This window comes from Alosa pseudoharengus, unplaced genomic scaffold, assembly GCF_046254945.1.
Source record: "Alosa pseudoharengus isolate Yale_2024_CS ecotype anadromous, Long Island Sound unplaced genomic scaffold, YU_APseudo_1.1 YU_APseudo_1.1_scf_1, whole genome shotgun sequence".
Taxonomy (NCBI): domain Eukaryota; kingdom Metazoa; phylum Chordata; class Actinopteri; order Clupeiformes; family Clupeidae; genus Alosa; species Alosa pseudoharengus.
This window is the reverse complement of record NW_027468564.1, coordinates 7,069,566-7,095,350: the sequence shown is the minus strand read 5'-3', so window position 1 is coordinate 7,095,350 and position 25,785 is coordinate 7,069,566. Positions and strand designations below refer to the sequence as shown.

Sequence of the window (25,785 nt, the reverse complement as noted above, 5' to 3'; positions counted from 1 at the left end):
CCTTCTCTCTATACTCTCAAACATGGGAGTCTCTGGCTCTGCTCTCCTGCTTTGAATCCTACCTCACAGGACGTTTGTTTAACGCATCATGGCTTGGACAGCTGTCCGCACCTCATTCTCACCACAGGTATATACCACCTCTTTGGAACAGATTATCTGTTCGCATGGCTTCTCTTACCACTGCTATGCAGACGACACACAGCTCAAACTGTCCTTTACACCTGATGGCCCCTTGGTCTCGGCATGGATCTCGGATTGTCTCTCTTCATATATCTTCATGGATGAAGGCAAACCACCTCCAGCTAAACCTCTCAAACTGAACTGCTGGTCCTCCCAGCTAAACCCACCATACATCATGACATCAACATAAAAATTGATTCCCTGTGTGTTGCACCTACCAGGGCCACAAAAAGTCATTCTCGACAACCAACTAACCTTCTCCGATCATGTCGCCTCGGTCGCCCGGTCGTGTCGCTTCGCACACTAAATCATACGGAAAATCAGGACTTACTTGACTCAAGATGCTACCCAACTCCTGGTACAGGCAATAGTCATCTCACGACTTGACTACTGTAACGCCCTCCTGACAGGTCTCCCAGCCTGTACAGTGAAACCCCTTCAGATGATCCAGCACGCGGCGGCACGCCTGGTCTTCAAACAACCCAAAAGGGCATGTTACCCCGCTGCTCATCCAGCTACGCTGGCTACCTATGGCCGCCGCATCAAATTCAAGTCTCTTAACTCACTGAGTGCCAAAAACGTAATATTACGTTTTTAGCTTTTTTTTTATTACGAAACTAAACACTCTAACACACATTATATGTGATTTTGGGAACTCTGTGATGAATGGAAATAATATATATGACGATCGAAAACTCATGAAAACGCACAATCTGGACATTTTATCTGGACATTTTACATCCGCTTTGGGTCGAATCAGTGACGCATGCACGTCAGCTCAAAACCAGGCCATTTTCGTGGGTCTATGACTAGGTGGCAGTCTCGCCAGGTCTCCTAGGTCACTTCCCGGAAACTTTACAGGCAACACCATATTTCATGAAAGACGTTATATATCGATTTCTAGAAAAAAAACAGCGATTTTGATGAAAACTAGCCACTGTTTAGCTTGGGATTTCTCAGGAACAGAGGCGTGTAGAAATACACGGTTTGCACCCACTGAGAGCTTAAAGTCTCACCTTTCAAACGAGCCATTGTATGTGTTCATAGCTATAACACAGAATATGCTGTGGCTGTACAAAAATCATCAACAATGGTCTAGATTGCTGGCACTCTAGGACAAAGCTTCCGAAAACAGCTTGGCATTCAATGAGTTAACGCTTGCCTACAAAGTAGTCTCCGGTTCTGCTCCCACCTACTTGAATGCCCTCATACAGGCATATGCTACCTCCTGACTGTTGCGCTCCTCAGACAAGCGACGTCTAGCTCTGCCACTGGTATGCTCAGGTCAATCCAAACTTTTTTCATCTGTTGTTCCTCGTTGGTGGAATGCACTACCAGTTCCTATCAGAGCAGGGACATCCCTCTCCCTCTTCAAAAAACTCCTGAAGTCCCAGCTCTTCAGAGAACATCTACAATTCTGCACTAGCTAAATGCTGTGTTAAGCAAAGACTGGCACAGTCAGAGTTAATGAGAGTTATGAAAACCTGAACGACATATATAACGGCATATACAGTGGGTCCCTGTTAAGTTTGGACGGGTTCCTTCAGGAATCACGATCCCCATTTTCTCGGCAGAAATGGCACAAACTGCAGTTGACACAAACAACCACAAGGTGTCACTTTGGTGCCACTACTATTTTTGATGCGACTTGACTTACTGCTTCCATGATGCAGTTTCCAAGTCAGTAGAACAATCAGAGAAAGCTGAGCCATTACCAAACATATATGATAATACAATAGCGTGAGTTTATATATCTTATACCCTATTTGTCACGGTTACTTATAGATTTGATAGTGAAACGATAAGCGCATAAGAGCATAAGAGACTTTCAGCGGGGGCACGGGAACTTAAATTGATCACGGTAGTTTAAAGCTTACACTTGACAAAACATTCTAATATGAAAATGTAGATGCAATTGTTGTAAAATGGTGCAGCTCCTTTAAGAAAGCACCGTGTGCAGGGATGGAGAGAGAGAAAGCGAGAGGGGATAGGCCTATGTGTGTTAGAACTTAGCGTGTGGAAAAAGTACGTGCTGTTGAGACTGGAGCGAGTCATATTCAAAATAATGCAAAAAAAAGCAATTATCCTCATTCATTGCAACCAAAGCATGCCTGCTTGCCGACGTTCAAACGAAAAAAAATATCAAAGCACCTTTTGCGTTTGTATGTAGCACGAAAAAATTTTTAAACAGCTGGACAAATGGTTTAGCTAATTGATTATATAACCTGTACACCAGCAATTGTTGAACATTTACCTGTACAAGTACATTGACAGTAGCCCAGCCTAACAGCATGTTGTAGGCCTACTGTAGAAATTTCACTTAATTTGCAACCGCAACATGCCTGCTTGCCAACGTTCAAACGACAACGAAAAAGATAATAAAACAACAAGAGGGTTGAGTCTGAATGACACTGAGTTTTTAGACACTGAGTTTTTGTAGTTAAGAAATATTTTCGTATAAAAAAATGGTCATTCTTCAATCTCCTTCACTGACGCCTATGGAAAAGGCTTAACGTCCCAAAACAACGATCGATCAATGATCATCAAATTTCTCTCTCACATTGCTCCTCATAACCATCTATAAAAAAGTGTTTTTTCTTTTCTTTTTGAGCACATCCGAATCCCAGGACATAAGGCACTGGACCTTATAATAGGCTCGAGATATAATTCCAAAGGGGGCAGATATGGGCCACTGCACTTAAAACTTAAAAAGATGAAGCTTTCCGAACTTTGAAATTGCGATCAGTGACTGGCATCGGGTGAACGAAGCTTTTCGAAGTTGAACAGGCTATTAAAAACTATTTGCGCACCTCCATGTCAAGGAGATACTGGGCTCTCCCTTCTATGAAAAAGACGTTAGGCTACCTGCAAACTGGCCTATGATTTCATTGCTGAGTTTGCGGCAAAGCAAGAAAATGTTTTTTTTTTCCTGAGTCAGGATATGGCGAGTGTCATTTATTTGTCCAATGTTAGCCTATAGATACAGACCAGTACATCTTATCAATAGTTTGAATGTCGTGTGTGTTTCTGCTCATTGACAAATACCGTTCAGCACAATGATTCATGCCCAATTAATTCCCCCTGTTAAAGTGTTCGCCTTTGTTACACTATTTGGTTTCGTGATGTAGCCTAGCCTATGATAAACACCATATGGCCAAATATGTGACTCAGCTAATGTTATAGGCTAAACAATTGAATTTCCCCTCTTAAAGGCAAGCTGGTGTAGCTTATTAGACTAGGCTACTATTAAAATACACCGACGGTAGCCTTGGCTATGTGTAAAGTAAGCTATCGCATGATTTCATGCACGTAAGTGAAAAGGGCCTTGCATCTGTCAAGTTCGCACATCCCCTTGCGACGGCCCTGCAGCGACGGCCCTGCAGCTCCTCCTAAGACAGCGAGGAAAAAGTTAAAATACGCGATAAACCCGGGAAAAGTTGACAGGTTTGTTTCGGTCGCGGTGATTATTTGTGAAATTGTGCAAACGACAGCCTTTTCAAGGCATTTGAAGGAAGGAGTCGTAGCATGCAAGCTCCCAAATTGACCCAGTAGCCTAAGGCATCAATAAATTGTTGGGACTGGGGAGGGTCATGCGTTTTTTCTCAATCACTTTGGAGGGTCATAGAAAAAATTCTTGCTGGCGAGGGAGGGTCACATCTTTTTTGACTTACGCTCCCAAAACTCCTCCGGTAGCCCCTTAATTAAATAAATAACGAACAGTCCCTAATTGATTAATAGCCTAGGCCTACACCAGCAATTGTTGAACATTGACCTGTACAGGACATTGACAGTAGCCCAGCCTAACAAGCAAATGTTGCAAAATACATCAAAAGACGCAATTAATCAGAAATAAATAATGTAATCTGCATCGCTTTATTTAACAAACTGCAAGCAACAAGTGCATTGAGTTCGCTGTAAGGCCAAACCCAAGAGCAAAGCCTATCTGTTAAGGCAGTCGATAGGCTATATAACAAGCTGTGTGCCTGGAAAGACGATAGATGACGGCTCTGGTCATCCCATACCCTCCCCCCAAGGCCTGTAGCCTAAAACAACTCGTTGCCTTTTTGTGACATTAAGCTTTTTCACGTTAAGCCCCCCTCCCCCATCCCCTTCTTTCACAAGCAGTGGGGGAGCACGGGGCACAAAGTAACACTTTTTGGTAGACAAAGGAGGGTTCTCCGCGCTTCTGTCGTTTGGCCACAATCCGTTGCAACCAGGCCAGGACAGATATTTTAGAGAGAAGGAGAGACGCCGGTGCAGCTCAGATGTCTTCTTAATTTTCTTTATTCTTTAGTAAAATGTGCAGAACATTATTAAACGTTGACTAACATTTCGATGTGTCGATGTTTTTACTAACGAACATCGAAAAGTTAGTCAAAGTTTAATAATGTTCTGCACCTTTTACTAAAGAATAAAGAAAATTAAGAAGACATCTGAGCTGCACCGGCGTCTCTACTTCTCTAACACTTTTTGGCTTTGGCTAAATATTTCTTAAATCATTTGAGTTTCACTAGTCACATGTTTTAACAAGCAACACTTGTTATTGAACTAATAACAGACGTGTGTCGAAAATTGACTTTATTTTCCATACGGAGAAATAACATATCAGAGTCTAACCAAGGTCAATCTTGCCAAAAAAGCCCTCAAACCTGAAAACACATGAGGCAAACGTGCAAAACATCACAAAACTAACTAAACTAACACGCATATTTTTGTATTGCAGTCATTGTAGCCTACAGTTGTAATAGCGCGTAACAGTCGTTTTACTCCCCGGATGCGCTCATTATAAAGAACGTTTAACGTGTCCCAAAAACAGCTATCAATTAATCACCGAATGTCTTATAAACAAGTATTGCCAGGATCAACACCTTGCAAAAAATGATAACAATAGGCCTAGGCCTTTATATGGCTCTGCTCCTGCCTAGATTCGAACTCAGAACTGCCTGAAAGTTGCAGACCTGTTCTGGAAATACGTGCATTAACCCACTCGACCGTCAGACAACGCTATCTGCTTCGAGTAGGCCTATTGGGTAGGATTGTAGCCTACACTGGTTGCTGTGGCACAGTCTTGAGTGACCGAATTCGTTTTTCTTTGTCATATGAATGCTGTCATTTTGTTAACATTACTGTTAAGGAGATGCTGTAGGCAAAGTCTATATTTCAACCTCGTTAGTGTAGTAAAAAAAAAATCAGAACTATTCACAAGGTTTCTGGGCAGCATATTTATGTTCTGTTAGCAAGCGAACTTCTCATGACTACCAACAAAGTAGCCTACTGCCAGCTGACGAAGCTCTCATTTTAAAACATTACTGCGAGACAGACACTGTACAATCAAGAAATCTTGCCACTGAATCCAAAACTATGTTTAACATTATGTACAAGGCTTAGGCTACAGTGGACTAGCATGTTGCAGGGGCTGCTAAAAACACAGAGAAACGCACTAAAAACTCGGCCAATCACAGCCCTTGCTGTCGAATTCGTCTGGTTCGACCGTGGAACTCCACAGCGGACTATGCTGCCCCCAAGCGGCTGCAGTTGTACTTACATTTCACCATTCACCATGATCGTGAATGAAGTGTCAATTTTTAACGGGGACCCACTGTATAATTGTTCCTATCACTATAGCATACAACAACATTCAGTAAACAAATACAAAAATGATCAGGAAATGCATGGCCTTACACCAACCTTAATGTCTGCAGTTTACAGTGTGGACTAGACAGTGCTTTAGAGAGAAGCTGAACTCCCAGGACATTGTGACTCAGGTCCAGCTTTATGAGGGAGTTTGGTGACAGTAGAACAGCAGCCACAATTCCACAGGACTTCCATGAGAGTTTGCATTTAGCAAGTCTACATAACAACATGAAAAAAATAAAACATTACAGAAATGGATAAGTGGAAGGGATACTGTATAAACAGTGCACCACTAAATCACCATAATCAAGAGAGATTATTCCCCTGTAATGACTAATGTACATGTGAATGTACACACACACACACACACACACACACACACACACACATAAAAAGATCAGGACATGCATGGCCTTACACCAACCTTAATGTCTGTAGTTTGCAGTGGGGACTAGACAGTCCCTTAGAGAGAAACTGAACTCCAGAATCTCTTAGGTCAATTTGACTCAGGTCCAGCTCTATCAGAGAGTTTGGTGACTGTAGAACATTAGCCACACTTTCAAAGCACTTATCTGTAAGTGTGCATTCAGCTAGCCTGTAAAACAACATGAAAAAAAAACAGATATTATAGAAATAGATACATGGAAGGCACTGTTTACAAGGTGCACTCAATAAATCAGCACAACCAAGATACATTATTCCCCTATAATGACAGTACAAGGTGTAGTAATAGATGTTGATTTTTACTAGTGCTGTTAGTTAAACGCGTTATTAATGCCGTTAATGCAAACCTATTTTAACAGTGTCAATTTTTTTATCGCGAGATTAACATTATTTTGGTCTAACAAACTTTGTAGTTTTTTCACATGCTGTTGCAACAACTAGTAACGTTAGAACAACTACAACACCACACCAGATCCAGCTAGACCGCAAACTAAACAATACGCACTGACGAATGGAATGGAACGTTGTATGGGCTGCACGTACACGCCCCCTTTTAGGGGAAAGATGACTGTTTGGATATAATGGAGACCTATGCTGCATCGAAGTGGGGAGCGAAAAGGGCTTATATACCTACTAAATCTTGAAACAAACGTGAATAAAAGGCACAAAATAAGGTTGGTGTAAGAGTTATCCTTGTGTTTATGGGATCAATGTGACCATTATGTTCCTATTTGTTGCTCTTGCAGTTTACTAACAGGAGTGTCATGAATGTAGGCAAAGTCAAACTGCCCATGGCTGACTATAACTAAGTTCGGCAAGCTTAACTTTACATGTCATAACATCAACTAAACATAAGTCACACATTCATTTTATCACTTGTAATATGAACGAGCCTAGCTGAATGCACACTTACAGATAAGTGCTTTGAAAGTGTGGCTAATGTTCTACAGTCACCAAACTCTCTGATAGAGCTGGACCTGAGTCAAATTGGCCTAAGAGATTCTGGAGTTCAGTTTCTCTCTAAGGGACTGTCTAGAAATTGGCACTCATACAGAACTCTGCGGCTAGACTTTTAACTAAGACTAAGAAGAGAGAACACATCACCCCTGTGTTGGCTGAACTGCACTGGCTCCCTATTTCCTATATAATTGATTTTAAGGTTATGTTAATTACTTACAAAGCTCTGAATGGCATAGCACCTTCATATATCTCTGAGCTTTTAATATCTTATCAACCACAAAGGAAACTTAGGTCATCCAATTCTAATATTTTAATCGTACCCAAAGTGCTCCACAAACAAAGTGGAGAAGCTGCTTTTATCCATTATGCCCCCAAACTATGGAACACCCTGCCTCTGTACATAAAGCAGGCGAGTTCAGTAAATATACCTGTACAGGAAAGCTTTTAGTTAACTCGTCTTATCCTGTAGACTACTTTTTCAGATTATTCTACATCTGCTGCTATTGGAGGGCGCAGCAAGCCAGAAGCAGATGGGCTCCCCCTATTAAGTCAGGTTCTGCTCAAGGTTTCTTCCTGGAATATGGGAGTTTTTCCTTGCCACAGTTGCCATATGGCGTGCTTGTGGGGGGTAAGAGGGTTAAGGCTGCCAGTCTTATGACATGTCATTTTCTATATTTTTGATATGTTGCTGAGTGGATCATAAACGGCCCCAGCAATGAAGAAATGTGATTGATAATGACTGACTGACTATTATTTTGTTACATGCTTCAAATGTAAAGCACTTTGAGCTGCATTCTGTGTATGAAAGGTGCTATACAAATAAAGCTTATTATTATTTCCTACAACTAGGAGATAATTGGCTATGTTATACTAAAGTTCCACAGTTAACTAGATAGCAAGCTAACCGTTTTACATGGGACATTATGGTAAGTGTAGCTTTGAATGTCCTGTGAATTAACCCTTTAGCCGCCAGAGTTTTAAAAAAATAAATTGGATTTTTACATCAAAATTTCAAAAGGCCATGGCTTGCAAGTGGTCAGAGATAAAGTCCTACTGTAAATGTGAAACTCATTGAGTAAGAACAGAAGTTTATGAAGGGGGTAAATTTACTCATCTAATTTGCATATTATGAAGTCACTGGATAGTAACCACCGTTAATTATGCACATTTCAGTAAATACTAGATGTTGAACATATTTGAGCAGTTTTACTTTATTTTTTGGTCATTTCACCGACATAACAAATGAACAGGAAAACAGTCACATGTAAACCAACAATAGTAAACTATTACTATAATCACAAACCCTATGCTACTATACAATAAAGTAGCCTGGTCAAATCAGTTCCATAACGCGGATGACTTTGTAGTTCTTCAGAGCCCTATTTTTACAACCGCTGCTGTCTATACCACGTCCATTACGGACACCATCATCACTATTGCCACTGGCACCTACAGCTATGTTGGGCAGAGGGTCGAAATAAGCATGGTATGCTTAGTGGACACTGTCGCAAAGACCAGAGGTGGAAAGTAACAAAATACATTTACTCACGTTACTGTATTGAGTAGTTTTTCTGTGTATTTTGTATTTTTTAAGTAGTTTATAAAATCGGTATTTTAAATTTTACTTGATTACATTTTGAGTGAAGTATTGTACTTCGCTACATCAAAAATCCCATCCGTTACTTGAGTAAAAAAAAAGGTTAAGACTAACGAAAACAGAAAGGGAGAGGGAAAAAATCGCGCCCTAAACCACTAGCCTAGTGATAAAGATCAGCATGTAGCCTATACAACAGGACTGAATCAAGCTGGCGCCATGCAGTCTTTCCGAAAGTGATGGAGATGGAGCTGGATCACGAGATGCATCAGATTACATGTGTAGCCTAACCTATGAAAGTGTATTTTCCGCTATTTCAATGGGTTGTCTCAGTTCGTTTTAACACTAATGAAATATTGCGAGGAGATCCTGTGCATGCACTCTAAAAAATACTGGGTTATTTTGTCAACCCAAACGCTGGGTTTAGGCTGTCAGGTCATTTTGTGGGGTTGTTTTTACTCATGTTGGGTTATTTTCTGTAACCCAGCTTGTTGGGTTGATAGTTTGGGACAGTGCCCCTCCTCTCTCCCACCTGACGTGGAGTACACTACCCAGCACAACAGATGATTGGCACGATGTCTTCACAACACACCGCATGATTGGCTCAATGTATTCACAACAAACCACATGATTGGCTCAATGTATTCACATGTCAACGTTTTGCCGTGGAAGGGTTGTGATATGTGTAGACAACTGCGTTACAAACTAACCCCATGCATTACTATGGAGGATTTTTTGAGTGCTGTATCTCCTCATTAGAAAGTCTCTGGTAAAACTAGTTGTTCTGGTACCCCCCCCCCCCCAAAAAAAAAAAAAAAAAAAGTAACTAAGTAACTTTTACTTAAAGTACATTTTAAATGAACTACTTTTTACTTGAGTACATTTTCAGATTGGTATTTTAACTTGTACTTGAGTAATATTTCATCAAAGTATTGGTACTTTTACTTGAGTACAATATTTTCTTACTTTTTCCACCTCTGGCAAAGACGCACCTCCATTCACAGACGCAACGTCACTATCAGTCAATAGACGATCGATCATATTCTCCAAAAAGCAGATATTCTCCTTCAGAATCAGAATAGGTGAATAACAGATCCAAGACTTCATCACACGTGAATTTTTTTTCCAACATTTGGTGTATTTCTGTTTCAATTTGTGCAAAACTATGGCCCGCATCGCTTCCGTGTTATGGAGGAAATGCATGTTTTCTTTGTGTGTTTCTTGTGTGTGGTCAAGAGTACAAATGAGATTTTACACTGTACTCGTGTCTATCGTCTGTTTTATTCAGTAATGACGCTTGTCGCAATATTGCGACATGGGCGGTTAGAGGGTTAATAACTAGATGTAACGTCAACGTGTGATTACTAGCTGTCTTTCCCATTGGAATCAATGATATAATGTTAACTTGTTTTCCGCTAAAATGGGGCGTGATGCAGATTAAATGTATCTTTATGATGATGCGCTGTTAGTAGGCTAGGCTACGTAAAGGCATGCTGCACACACTTGTTTGGGCTTACGAGCCGGCTAAAGAGTAGTAGGCTGACGCATTAAGTGTGCCGCCAAAGATTTTTTCACCGTCACTTGTTCTGTTATCAACAATCCTCTTTGGCTGCTACTATTTTGACTTTTTGGCTTTATGTAGCTTTGATGCACCGTTTCTTGTCCTCAAACTGCCAGACACTTCCTAGTAGCAAATATTCTTTACTTCCTCCTAGTCCTCCTCCTGTAGTCGTGAACTCCCAGCGGTCGGCTGAATGGTGTTTTAAATTGCTGTGGACACTAATGCCGACATGAGTGCGATGCACTCTGCTTTCAACATTAATTTACATTAAATTCCATTCTTTTCAACTGAACTCAAAGATAATGAATATAGTATGAATAAGTTATAGTATTTATACTTATAGTATTTTCTGTTTGTTATGGCCTTTATAATGCATGTACATTTTGTGCATGCACTTCTGCAGTAGCATTTATTTCAGTTTATATCAGCTATATTTCTGAAGGCCTGCTGCACATCTTTTGAAATTTGATTTGAAATAATCAAATAGACCTACGTCTAAAGTTAAGTTAATAAAGTAGGCTAACTTGCTTTGCTTTCATTTGAAGCCCAATCAAGATACACAATAATTGCTTTATATTGTTAATATGGACTCCTTGAAAGTTAAGAAATGCAAAATAATAGAATTTTAATCATGTGATAAAATATGTGATCGTGATTAATTATAGGAATTCAGCGATTAATCGTGATTAAAACATTTAATCGTTTGACAGCACTAATTTTTACTTGATGCTGCATTTAGATTCCCTGACACATTAATGATCCACATATTACCTGTAGGCAAGTAGTACTATTCTTTAATTTATGCAGTTTGTTATGCTTTCATGTTAAAGAATGCATGACAAATATTAACCTTTCCGGATTGGACTTGATTGGATTGAATTGGATTGGACTGGACTGGATTTTAAGGTCACCGAATGTATTGTGTGTCCTCAAGATGTACCCCTAAGTCCACATACAAAGTTTGGTTTAAATCGGTAAAAGTGTTGATAATTATAGCACCCCTAGTGGTCAAAGCACACCAAATTAAGTGTGGGTCCTTAGGATGTGTTCACGAATCAACGTACCAAGTTTGGTGTCGATACGAAAAAGTCTTCCTAATTATAGCGCCCCTAGTGGTCAAAGTACACCAAATGTATTGTGCGTCCTCAGGATCGGGTCCCGAGTCCATATACCAGGTTTGGTTTCAATACGTAAAGGCGTTGCTGAGATATGAGCTAATTTCCTTTATCTCTAGCGACCCCCTAGTGGTAGAAGGTCACCAAATGTATTGTGTGTCCTCAGGATGGGGTCCTATGTCCATATACTAAGTTTGGTTTCTATATGTGAAAGCATTGCTGAGATATGACCCTACTTCTTGTGATTACATCGCCACCCTAGTGGTCAAAAGACTCCAAATGTATTGTGCATCTTCAGGATGGGGTCTCAAGTCCATGTGCCAAGTTTGGTTTCAATATGTGTAAGCATTGCTGATATATGAGCCTACTTCCTGTGATTATAGCGCCTCACAGTGCTCAAAAAGTACCAAATAGTTTGAGCCTCCTCCTAATTGGGTCTTGAGCACATATAGTAAGTTTAGTCTTGATACGAGAAAACCTTGCTTACATATTACTTCACTTCCTGTTTGGTGGCTTTGCCGACAATTTTAATTGGCTGTTACGGGCGAACGGTTTTAGATTTGAAGAAAAAAAGCAATAACTTTTTTGAGGCTTGCTCTGAAGATCATCTGCATCAAGTTTTCGTGAAAATCGGACAAACTTTGTGACCTGTGAAAACTTTTAGGTGTTTTTGATTAAATCCAATATGGTTATGGTTATGGATTTAGCAGACGCCTTTGTCCAAAGCGACACATAAATACAAAACAACATAATAATATTTAAAATTGAACAGGGAACAGATTAGAATGTTGGTCAAATATAATAAGGAGAATAGTTATAATAAACAATAATATCAATTCAATCAATAGCCTAATAAAAAAGCAATGGAAAAAAGGGGAAAGGCAATAATAAAACAATGATGTCCATACAATCAATAATATAAAAACAATGACATGCTAAGACTACATTAAGGAGAATATCAATAATAAACAATAATGTCAAATTAATTAACAGCCCAATTAAAATAAAACAACATTATACAAACCATAACACATAAGTGCTTAACTAAGTATATGTTAAATAGGAATGTCTTTAGACCCCTCTTAAACGACCCAAAACTACCACAGGAACGGAGAGCACTGGACAATTCATTCCACCAACATGGAACCACTGAAGAAAAGAGTCTGGATGGCGGCCATATGGCGGCCGAATCAATTACGATGACATCACAATTTGGCTTGGGTCAGCCTATGGACCAAGTTTGCCATTCTTTTTGGAAATCATGGACTCATATGGGCTAAAAAGGAGAGGGCCTATCCAAGTATCCAACCTATCCAACTTGTTTTAGTGCTCAGTTCCATTCCCGGTGTGGAGGAGCATTAGTGCCTATAGCATGGGCATCTTGCACATTTGGCAAAGCACAATCAATTCTGAATGATGTATACAAGTTTTGAGCAACATATACTGCCATCCAGGCAATGTCTTTTCCAGGGCTACCTTGAATACTTCAGGAAAACAATGCCAAAATGAATTCTGCACATATTTAAATAGTATTTCTCCATAGAGTAAGAGTCCAGGTGCTAAGATGGACTGTCTGCAGTCCAGATTTGTCAAATTAGGTGCATAATGGAATGAAAAACATACCCCATACAGTTGAGCAACTGAAATCCTATATCGGGGAGTAATGAGACAACATTTCATTCTCAAAACTGTAGCAAATGTTCTCCTCAGTTCATAAACATTTACAGAATTTTGTTAAATGAAGAGATGAAGCAGCACAGTGGTAACCATGCTCCCGTCCCAACTTTTTTTGAAACATGTTGCTGGCACCAAATTCAAAATTAACATATTTTACATGAAATAGTCCAAATTTTCATTTTCAACATTTGATATGTTGTCTATGTTGTCTCCTTTTCGCTGCTAAATATGGGTTTACGAGACTTGTATATTATCACATTCTGTTTTTATTTACATTTTACACAATGTCCCAACTTTTTCTGTTTTGGGGTTGTATTCGTGTGCTGAAATTTCTGGCATTATACATGGTCTGAACTACTGCCTCTAGTGGCCTAAAATGAGTTCAAAGTGCCAGAGTGGCACACCTGATATCAATGTCACTATAAGTACAGTTGAATCTGTTACCAACACCCGGATGAAGGTCAGTGGGCCGATACGCATTGGTGTTTTAATGCTTTAGCTCTAAAAAATAATAAAGGCTTTTTAACTTTTGTATCCCACTGAGTGCCTGACATGGATTGTTTCCAATAATTTTTTGATGAACTTTTAACCCTCTAAACGCCCATGTCGCAATATTGCAACAAGCGTCATTACTGAATAAAACAGACGATAGACCCGAGTACAGGGTAAAATCTCATTTGTACTCTTGACCACTAGTTGGCAGACACCCAGAGCTTCGAGTCAAGCTCAACCTTTTTTTCAAAGTTTTCAGGAAGCACGCGAGAAACACGCGAGAAACACACAAAGACGACGTGCATTTCCTCTATAACGCGGAAGCGATGTGGGCCATAGTTTTGCACAAATTGAAGCAGAAATACAGCAAATGTTGAAAAAAAATTCACATGTGATGAATTCTTGGATCTGTTATTCAACTATTCTGATTCTAAATCTGCCTTATGGAGAATATGACCGATCGTCTATTGACTGAGTCACGGTGCGTCTGTGAATGGAGGTGCGTCTTTGCGACAGTGTCCACTAAGAATACCATGTTTATTTCGACCCTCTGCCCAACATAGCTGGAGGTGCCAGTGGCAATAGTGATCATGTCCGTAATGGACGTGGTATAGACAGCAGGGGTTGTAAAAATAGGGCTCTGAAGAACTACAATGTCGATAGGAACTGATTTGAGCAGGCTACTTTATTGTATAGTAGCATAGGATTCGTGATTATAGTAATAGTTTCCTATTGTTGGTTTACATGTGACTGTTTTCCTGTTTATTTGTTATTCAATTCAATTCAATTCAGTTTTATTTATAAAGCGCAAACAGCAATAAAAGGTGCTTAACAACAGCACTTAGAAATAAGATAAAACAAACAAAAAAAATGTGGGTGAAATGACAAAAAAAGAAAGTAAAACTGCGGAAATATGTTCAACATCTAGTATTTACTGAAATGTGCATAATTCACAGTGGTTGCCATCCAGTGACGTCATAATATGCAAATTAGATGAGTAAATTTACCCCGTTCATAAACTTTTGTTCATACTCAATGATTTTCACATTTACAGTAGGACTTTATCTCTTACCACTTGCAAGCCATGACCTTTTGAAATTTTGATGTAAAAATCCAATTAAGTTTTTTTTAAACCCTGGCGGCTAAAGGGTTAACCCTTCCAAGAGGACACAAGGGATAGCAGCAGCGCTCCAGCTCCCCTTTGTCTAGTAACATTTAGAGTTGTTTGTTTACAGCATCTGGTAATAGATTGTATTGTTCTGTGTGGAGAATATAGGAGTAAGGAGCTAATGGAGCTAAGAAGTAGGAGCTAATGGCTAGGGTTGGGCACCGAAACACGGTTCTAATATGGCACCGGTGCCGACACAAACGGTAGTAACTGCATCGAATAACAACGTCAATTTCGGTGCCTCATTTCGGTGCTTAGCGGTTTTTTTCCGAGGCATCACTGCATGTCATGCGCCATCTCTAACGTCTTGCTCTGATAGCAACACATCCAGATAGTTAGCTAACATGATAAACACTGGATGTATTACCAGAGGGGTATTCCAGAAAGCAGGTTTACTTGCTTAACTGGGTATGTTAACCCAGAGTTAGTGGTAAACCTGGGATTTCAGTTCCAGAAAGCTCAAATATGATCAGGCTATGTAAGTAACTATGGTAACATAGGCTCTGAACTTAACTGGGTATGTACACCCAGAGTAAATGGTAAACCTGGGATTTCAGTTCCAGAAAGCTCAAAAATGACCAGGCTATGTAAGTAACTATGATAACATAGGCTCTGAACTTAACCTGGTAGGGGGTAGGTTTTGTTCAGGTTATGTTCAATTATGTTCAGTTATTTCAGTGCATGTTCAACCAGGCCACACTTGTCACACAATGGCGTTTCATTTTGACGAAGGTCCGATTGACAAAGAAGCACAAAATCATGTAGGCTAATATTCATCCGTGCAATTCACCGTGAGAGGGCGATAGACCACGACATCACATGATAGCCTATCCATTCTTTTCTAAACGAGTTTTTCAAGAGCGCTAGAGTTTTTCAGCTGAATCCTAAATATAGGCTATAGGCTTGAAAAGCATTCTCCATCCCTACATTACGCATGGTGGATTATAAAAGAATAAAATAAATCTTTAATGTAGGCTAGCTAGCCTACACCATAGTGGACATTTGTCTTTGGCCCACCAGAGACAGATGGACAAACAACATCTCAGACACATTGAAGATATAATTAAAACAAGTACAGTAGCCTACAAAAAAGGGAAAACATATAGAAAATTAATAAATATGTTTAAATAAAGACTGCATAACAGCTGTCATGCAGGTAGGGCTATGCGTGTTGTCACTAAGTTTGGTTAAGAATGCTGATGGCATTTGGGATAAAATAGTTTTTAATAGGCTACACACGCGCTCTCCGACTGGGAGTTGTTGTAGTGTTGGTAGGTGCGTAAAGTTTGCCTTGCGCTAAAGCAGTTCATTCGTTTTCATGGACACAAACCCACGAGGATCATTAGTACTTAACTGGCAGGTCAGCATCACTTATTAAGTTTTCCAAATGTGCACCGACGATATGCTGTCTTAGCTGGTGAGCTTCAATTAACGGGCTTTGGCTTTTTCAGAATGTCCTTATGGTCGAATGGATAGGTCATAGGCCACTTCTCTTTTTATATGTGATTATGCTTCACATCTTATCACAAACGTGGAGGCGAAATGGCAGGGCCCAGTAGGCCTACACCAGGGATTCCCAAACTGTGGTACTCGTACCCCCGGTGGTACGCAAGCTGCCACTAGGGGGTACGCGAGATGAAAAGGGCAATGGCGGAAAGGAGTTAAAAATGATTAATTAATACTCTAATTAATTCATAAATAATACATAATTTCGAATCAGGTTATAATTATATGGAAAGGAAATAATTTGTAAACTCTATAATAGGGTATGTTTTCATTAAAAAATAAGCTACACACAATAGGCTACACGTGATTTCCTGCGGGTGTTGTGTGCCTTCTGGTTTCTCCACCTACTGGTTTCCTTGCGCGTGCATGCGCTGCAGCAGTTTGTCAGACATTCACAAACAAGTTGTTTTAGGCGGTTTGATGTCGCTTTTCATACGCCATGAGCGCTCGGCTACATTACAGCCACTCGGACAAAAGACATGTAAAAAATATATATGTTTTGAAAACTAGCATTAAACTGGATTCGATCCCGCAAAAGCAACATATGCGTGACTCTCTCCAGCCTGATTCCCTACTCCTTGAGCCAACTCTACCTGGCTATTACGCGATACAATTAACTATTGTAGGCTACCATCAATTAATAACGTAGGCAACACCCAGGTAACATGTCCAGGCTATCTGAAACAAGTGGTTGCCCTTTATCTAAAACAACTGGTTACCTTGGGCTGCTACGGTCGTCAGTGCACTGTGCACAGTATGCTACTCTTTGTGGTTGATCAACTAAAAATAAAAGATGTATTTGGTGATGACGTTATTGTAGGCCTAGTAGACCTAAATTCTGAGAAATTAAATGGTACGAGAGAAGAAACGATCTACATAGCGCACCAGACCGCGATTTCTTCAAGGGTTGAATGAAGGGGGTTTGCAAAAATTAGCATATTTTTCAAGTCAATAAACATTCTTAATTTTCTTATGTCTTTGTCAGGGAACATTTGACTTTTCAAAACCACAGGCCTGGTAGTCGCTCAGACAAGGAGTTAAGGCAATACCATTTGTGTCACCTAATGGAAGACAAAATGTTGCCACGGAGTTGCTTGCGTGGTTAATTGATAGGTGATTTGATGACGATGCTTAGAGAAGCTCAAAGAGATAATGCGCTAAATAGGTCGGTCTGATAGGTGTGCGTATTTATTGCAGGTTCGAATCCAGTGTAATGCTATAAAGTGTGCAAAATTATAGCCTTTATTTTACAAGTATTTTGTACGAGTGGTAGTAGTGTAATGATCATGGGATAGATATGAAATGCGACTTCAAATCCGTCAAAAACAACTTGTTTGTGAATGTTTGACAACTCCTGCAGCTGTGGTGAGCAACGCGAGCACGCGCAAGGAAACCAGTAGGTGGGAAAAACCAGAAGGCACACAACACGGGCAGCCAGAATATCTGGCGCGTTAGTTTCGTTTAAGTATAGGCTAGGTAGAAGGCTGTGTAAACATGGAAAACTGGCTAAAAACAGGGACACTGTCCAAAAGGCCTAATTAAAGCGATCGAAGAGGAGAAGCGAGAGAAACAGAGCAGGACACAGGTAACGATGGAATGGGATGGGGGGCAGACTAATGAAGGTGGAGATGGAGCGCAGGGGGATAAAAGAAAGAACAAGACAGAAAAGACTGCGCGAAGAAAATGAAAGTATGATGAGACATATAGCCCTAGGCTTCACGTGGATTGGGAGACAGACTGCCCAGAGCCACAGTGCGTGGTCTGCAGTGAGATGTTACCTAACCATTCTAATGTGGTTCTCCACACTGTTTTTTTTTAACGTGAGAGCTCATAGACCAGTTGCACATTTTGATTATGTTATCATGTAGGGCGGCTAATTAAACAACGATGCCTGGAATGCGTCAATAGAATGAGTTACTTTTTTTTGTGTTGAATGGTGGGGGTACGCGAGCCGAGTCAGGATGTAGAAGGTGGTCCGCTGGGAAAAAAGTTTGGGAACCGCTGGCCTACACGATGCCAGGAATGATGTAGCCTATCCGGGAGTCTAATTTGAGCGACACATTTCAACAGGGTGCGTTAGGGCAGGCCTACACCTTACTAGAATATTCCACTACAGACTTATTAATGTGTAGGCTGTAACTTAATGTTATATGTGCAATTACAGGAGAACTTGATGGGTATGCTACTGGGGGATAGAGGATAGGCTACCCATGCCTTCCGACATTCATCACCCTTCCGATGCTGGAGCGCAAAGGTTTAACTTGGCCCACAGCTGCAGAACCCGCGTTAAAATAGAAAATTACATTTGTGATTCTCAAGGAGGCTATGGCCCACTCAATCTGTGACAAGGTAGGCTAGTTTAAGAAAGCATCATTCAAAGCAGTCAATACAATACATAATGTCCACTAAATTATTTAATTGTGCTTTTGACACAGGCTATCCTAAACGTACGCATTTACACGGTCAGTTAGGCTATTCTCTGTCAAGGAAGGTCTCGTTCCTTGGCAGACGCTCAAGTATTGCTCTTTTTTTGTTATCACAGTTCTCTCCTCCTCGTAAGCCTCGAGGAGAACTTGCTACTCCGCCTCTGAAAAATACGGTGCTCTTCGTTTCGCCGGTTTCACTCATGGTTTCGACTCTCAATAGATGATGCCTACTTTTCAACAGTAGGCTAGCCTATAGTTACACAATATCCTTGCGCTAACTGACATTTATTTGAAATGGTATCAGCAAAGTTGTAAGGTGAAAACTTTATTTCACGGTGTGTTAAACAACATAATAGCATATTAATCTTTCATGTGCATGAGGCCCATATAGCATCACAATGAATATGAAAATAATGTTAAAAGTAAGCTGGCAAAAACATAAATATGTAGGTTACATACCTGATGTCACTGAGCTGTCAAAGAGGCTACGAAACCATCTCCATACGTTATCGCTAATTAAAATCAGCTGACTGGTGTTAGCGCATAGCCACAGTTGCTGTTAAAATGTCTACTAGGCTAGCGCTGGGAATCTAAACACTTCAACACCGACATGTAGCCTAACATGTTCAAAACTACTGCGTGTTATGGGTTAAGACATGCAATTTCTTGAAGCATTTGGGAACACACTGAATTAATTAGAAAGTAGAGTCCCTGTTAGATTTGCTTGCTTTCAAATGCCGTTGTCCATGACCTGGCAGTTTTATGGCAAGCGGTTTTAACATACCTTATGGCAAACCGCCTACACTGGGTATAATAGGCCTAAACTTGAAAGCAGAGTGTGCATGCATGGCAAGCTGTTTTAACATTTAAATGTATTGTAATGATCTGAGCCTAGCTGTTGATGACTGTGCTCCCATGATGCTGTTCGTTTGATGTGTTATGTTGAATGTTAATGTTAACCATGCAAGTTACCAATGTTGTGCGTCCTGACTGTCGTGTTTATGTTTATAGTTGATTACAGTGTTCATAACCGGGTCTAACTAGTATGTGTTTTAGATACAGCCTAAGATAGATGTTTAGTGCTGGAGCATAAGGGCCAGGTCTGGCCCGGAATTATGTGTTCGTGTGTTTTGGTGCGTAACCAATAAAACCATTCTAAGACAACTTTGCAAGATTGTTACAGTATTATTCGTAGGAGCAATAAGATATTGATAGAAAATTGAATATAACAGTCCAATTTCATGTTCAAATGTGTCTTATTAATAATAAAAAAAGCAATTCATGCTTTAGACCATTTTAATTTAAAACATTTTTAAAACAAAGTACCGGTTCAGGCACCGTTTCGGCACCGGCACCGTTTTAAAAGTATCGATTTAGCACCGGTATCGGATAAAACTAGCCCGGTTAAAACCAGACCCTTCTTAGTCGTAACTGAGAGTGGGTCTGGGGAAGGTTCGTTCACAGCCCATTTCCAAAGGGCGTTCCCAAACGGACGCCGATCAAAATGCCTCGGACGCATGGAGAGGCCAAAAACCAATCAGAGCAACGAAAGAGAGTGAGAGTGACAGAAACACAATTTGCAACACTGTCTGGTTGTAGGGAGAAGCAGGAAGAATTAACCACTTTTTAATTAAACGTAGGCTAATTTACAAAGACATCGTGCCACACTGAAAGCTAATATTTTGTCACTAGCAATTTACATCTGCCCTCTGTCAAACACAATTGCATTTTCAGCTCTGAACAAAACCGTTCACGTTCAAACGAGCATTTTGTTTCATTCGTCCTTTCTGGCTGACCGGGCCATAGCAGGAATGGGGGACGAGAGACTGAAACGTTCAAAGCAATTATGCCGGAATTGTTTCAAGGCAAACACTGAAGTGTAGCATTCGAGTTATGCTTGCATAGCACACCAATTCAAAAGTAGCCTATGTGTTTTTTGTCGGCTACGTGTCCAGCTATAGTCCTATAAATGAACAGAATATCAAACCGTTTTCAGTAGCCTACCACTGTTGCAGATATCACATAGGTATCCCTTTACATACATGTTTGTAATGTTGCATATTCCAACATAAGGAAGCAGTTAAGAAACTTCTAACTCCCTGTCTTAAACCAACGTAATATCAGCTTCAAACAAGCAGCAGTTGTCATGGTTGATGTTTTTTTTTAAAAGCCCCGGCTTCTTCAACTGGGTGCGCTATCGTCATCGTGTAAAGCCCGCCTAAAGGATTCTGATTGGTGCCTCGATCTAGCAAAATTGGAAATGGGCTAGAATGGGTTCTTGGCCAGACGGACTTTCAGAGCGAATCTCGAATTTGCCGGAAGTACGTCTGGGTTTTTCCCAGGCTAGGATAAAACCCAAACGAAACCCAACCCTACTAATGGCTAATGAATACAATTTCATGTATCCTCACTTATGTGAACGGAACCGTCTAAAAAATGAATACATAATAATCCAGACTGCAGGTTGATCAGATTAGGTTTCCATTACTATAGAGTACATACTGAAGTGCTTCAACTTTGCAGTGAGGATCCTCCAGTGTAGCAGATAACAGCTTCTGTGCTGATCCTCCAGGAAGATTGTTGTTCACGTACAGATCTTTCACACAGGAGGGGTTTACCATCAGAGCCAGAGCCAGACAGACATAACCTTCATCTGACATACCACACTTGCTGAGCCTGAGACAAACACAAATACACATATACATGGGTCATTCTTCAATTAGGGGAACTTTTATGTGCCCAGGTTATAAATTCATGTTTGAAATACTCAGTGGTGGGTAGAGTACTGAAAATCTCTACTCAAGTACAAGTACAATTACTTCCTTCAAAATCTACTTAAGTAAAAGTAAATATTCCAATTGGACAAACCTACTCAAGTAAAAGTAAAAAAAAAGTGTAACAGGTGTCCAGTGGAATATTGTTCTGTGGTGTGATATGATTTTGTTTTGGTCTTTTATTTTGGTGTTATGTCTTTGTGTCCTGATTTTATGCTTGAACTCTTCCTTTGCCTTGGTGTTGTAAAATGAATGAACGTTACGTAATGAAGGTGTATGGGAGGTGTGTTGATGAATGCACTTTTTAAAAGGACTGAAGGTGGCAGGCGGCCGCTTTGTCTGGGAAATGCGTGAGTCGGGAGAGCACGCCACGAACGCCATTAACGCCGAGTTGGTGAGCTATTTGAAGTTGGATATCATTGTGTGTAGCCTAGTTAACACAGATCATTTAGCCTAATAATTAGTGCTGCTGTAGTTGGAGAGGCGGCAGGCAGCACAGTTTCCCGACCCTCGCACTTCCCACCTGGGTAAATGTATGCTGTTGCTTATTATTGCAAAAATACTTGTGTTATTTAAAGGATGCGGTTTTAATTGCGTTTGTATGCCATATCGTAAGGGTTTCATTGCCCCCAACCTGCCTTGTTTCACATTTGCAGTGCTGTGTGTATTGTTTGCTCATCGAGATTTCCTACTGGTGTGAGAGACTGGTGTTATTCATAAGCATATTAATGCCGTGATTTATGAGCGTGATTCTTGTGGTGTTGCTTTACTTTTTACACGTTGTCTGCATGGTTGGGGGTGCTTGAACCTTTGGGTTTGTGGTAGTACAAGCCATATGTTTCTAAATGATGTGAATAAATTATATAAATGATATAATCCATTGTCTGCCTTTTTGAAGCCACTGATTTACCAGTTCCAGGTGATATAGCTTAATAGCTGAATTTAATAGCTTTTGATACCTGTGTTACAAAAGTACTTCGTTATTAAGTTACTCAAATTACAAATTACTTTTCATTTTTGTATTGAAGTGCTTTGATCAGTGAAAAAGACATAACGGCCCCTATTTTGGCGATATAAAACACATGGTCACTAGCGAATAGCTTAAATAATAAATAGCTTTGTCCAGTCCATTCGGGGTGGTTTTGTTATCAAATGTCAGGCGCAAAAAGTCGGCTCTTATGTTTCTAAATCAGTCATGGGTGTGTTTTGGGCGTAACATCCTTTAAACCAATCAGAATGACACCTCTCATTCTCTTTAGAACCAAGCAGTGCAACTTCAAACAGTGCATCGTTATTTTGATAGTCAGCGGCGCATTTGAAGGTTAGGGTTAATGCGTGTAATTGAACTTCAGCTCTATGCATATAACAAAAGGCAAGAGCTTTGTAGGAACACAAGTACCAATGAAACATTAACCAGGCTGGCAGAGGGAGGGGGAGTAAGAGAGAGAGAGAGAGAGAGAGAGAGAGAGAGAGAGAGAGAGAGAGAGAGAGAAAAACACCCAGAACATGATAGCTAGAACAAGTTACCAACCATTACATTTGATTAAGCAATCTACAAAATCCCATACAATAATTGCTGCATTTATTCAGCAAGGTACATTCTGTTGTCAACCCTTCCTGAAGCATATATTCTACTAGTTATACCAGTTTTTGGGAATAACCCAAGGAGGACCCAAAATCATATGGAGGGCTACTCATTTGAAACAAACAGACCCTCACTCCTATTTTTGCAAGGGTGATCCTCCTAAATAATAGGCCTATGTGATTTTTACATTTAAGTTATCAATATTATGTAGGCCTACGTGCCTTTATATATTAAGCAACTGTATTTTCATCTGATTTGTCAATACTTCAATATCAATATGCAACACTGCCAACATTTTTGTTCAGTTTGTTTATTTCAAAGTTTCCATGGGGAATCTAATCTAATAAATAATGAAATAGTTACAGTTATCACAAATCTGAAATCTCTCCATGATCTGACAAAAAAGGTTTTGTTTTTCACCAGTTAATAGACAATCCTATTGCCATGCATGCCACAAGATGCATTGAGTCCTTGAACAATCATACACAAACTGTATGGGATGAACACGGAATAGCCACAGAACTTTTGCAAAGATATGCTTCCATTGGCTACACCAGAGGAGCAAGCTTTTTTCTTTTACTGTCTATGTGTGCGTGCAGCGTGTATGTGCTCCGCTTCCGTTGTTATTTAAAGCTGGAATGGAAAGGGATTCTGAGCCAAAGTTTAACCTACCATTTAAGCTACAATTTGCAAGGTATCATCAATATTAATTTAATGTTACAGATGTATGGTCTACAATTAAATTACTATTAAACATTTCCACAATGGAGGATGTTTTGTGATCTGCAGGCAACCTGTTGGCTATTTTCAGAAAGTGTGCAGCGGGCGCCTCATAGTCATTCCGCGGGCACCATTTTTGGAGACCCCCTGAGTTATAGGCTACTGTCAAGGAATAGCCTACTGCTGGGTTTGTTTTAGGTTGAAATGCAGCTAGTACTAGTTCGCTAGGTAGCAATACGAGAACCACTGATAGAAAACAATGCAATTTACCTCAACGTGTTTGCGAAGGTTAGATGTAGAGGTTTTGAAGGCTGATATTGTTGTAAGATTAGGGTGACGCATTAAGCATTTCATTATACTGTTGTCTTCCTTCCTTCGCATCGGATGGAACCATGCGTGGATCTACAGGGTGGCAAAGGGTGGCAGCTGCCACCCCTGGGACACAGTCTTGCCACCCCTGTTGCCACCTCATTTATAAATCAGATAATATTTGTTTAAGTATATTTTATGTTCATACATGTTGGTCTGAGAACTGTGAGAAGATGTGAAACCCGCACCAAACTCCTCTCAAATAGAAATCGCAGATTTAGAATCCCCCGCCCCCTCACAATGGTTTCAACCATCACCATCAGCGCAGTGACCCCCGCGAAATTTCACCATTGGCAGCAAGTTGCACAGTGCATGGAACTAGATGTCAACGTCTGTACAACGAAATTAGTCTACGTTATTTACATCCGCAAGACTTTGTCTTATCGAATTTTTCGATGATGGTCAGGTCAGATAATAAGGGCATGCGTAGCTTGACGTTAGTCTATTTGTGTGTGTCGCTATTTTATAACCTTTGATTGTAAATACTGCTGTCGATGTCAACCCATTAATACACGTGATAATTCAACATGGGTTCTCAAAATTGCCATGCATCCACTTTCCTAGCATCTATGACTATCCAATTTTGCCCGACATGACAAATCAATCTAGGATATCTAATCGGTGTCAAGCTGGTGGCGGTTGCGTTTTTCTTTTTCCTTTCTTTTCATGGTGTAAATCAATCTACACAAGTAAAAGTACATGACTGAAATTCTACTCAATCACAATAAGTAAATGTACTATTTTCAAACAAACCTTACTCAGAGTAGGCTACTACACTAGGCGTTTGATGATGTCAAAGCACATCACATATGAAGCTTAGTGCATGAGATGTAATTGCTTAGATTCCAGTTAACCCTTTAGTCGCCAGGGTTTAAAAAGAATAAATTGGATTTGTACATCAAAATTTCAAAAGGCCATGGCTTGCAAGTGGTAAGAGATAAAGTCCTACTATAAATGTGAAAATCATTTAGTATAAACAGAAGTTTATGAAGGGGGTAAATTTACTCATCTAATTTGCATATTATGACGTCACTGGATGGTAACCACCGTGAATTATGTACATTTCAGTAAATACTAGATGTTGAACATATTTGAGCAGTTATACTTTCTTTTTTTGTAATTTCACTGACATAACAAATGAACAGGAATACAGTCACATGTAAACCAACAATAGTAAACTATTACTATAATCACAAACCCTATGCTACTATACAATAAAGTAGCCTGGTCAAATCAGTTCCATATCGCGGGTGACTTTGTAGTTCTTTAGAGCCCTATTTTTACAACCCCTGCTGTCTATACCACGTCCATTATGGACACTATCATCACTATTGCCACTGGCACCTCCAGCTATGTTGGGCAAAGGGTCGAAATAAGCATGGTATGCTTAGTGGACACTGTCGCAAAGACGTACCTCCATTCACAGACGCACCGTGACTATCAGTCAATAGACGATCGAACATATTCTCCAAAAGGCAGATTTTCTCCTTCAGAATCAGAATAGGTGAATAACAGATCCAAGACTTTATCACACGTGAATTTTTTTTTCAACATTTGGTGTATTTCTGCTTCAATTTGTG

General features: G+C 40.1%; 1 protein-coding gene across 1 annotated transcript in view; it reads right to left on the bottom strand.

Annotated features, from left to right (window-relative positions):
• The window catches only part of LOC143116710 (NACHT, LRR and PYD domains-containing protein 12-like), an 85,160-nt gene that overhangs the window by 26,188 nt on the left and 33,187 nt on the right, over nucleotides 1–25,785 (bottom strand). The window contains exons 5-6 of the mRNA XM_076278002.1: nucleotides 6,239–6,409; nucleotides 5,869–6,030 (exon numbers count right to left, since the gene is read on the bottom strand). Coding sequence (XP_076134117.1) covers nucleotides 5,869–6,030; nucleotides 6,239–6,409 — 333 coding nt within the window. The remainder of the gene's footprint in view (nucleotides 1–5,868; nucleotides 6,031–6,238; nucleotides 6,410–25,785) is intronic.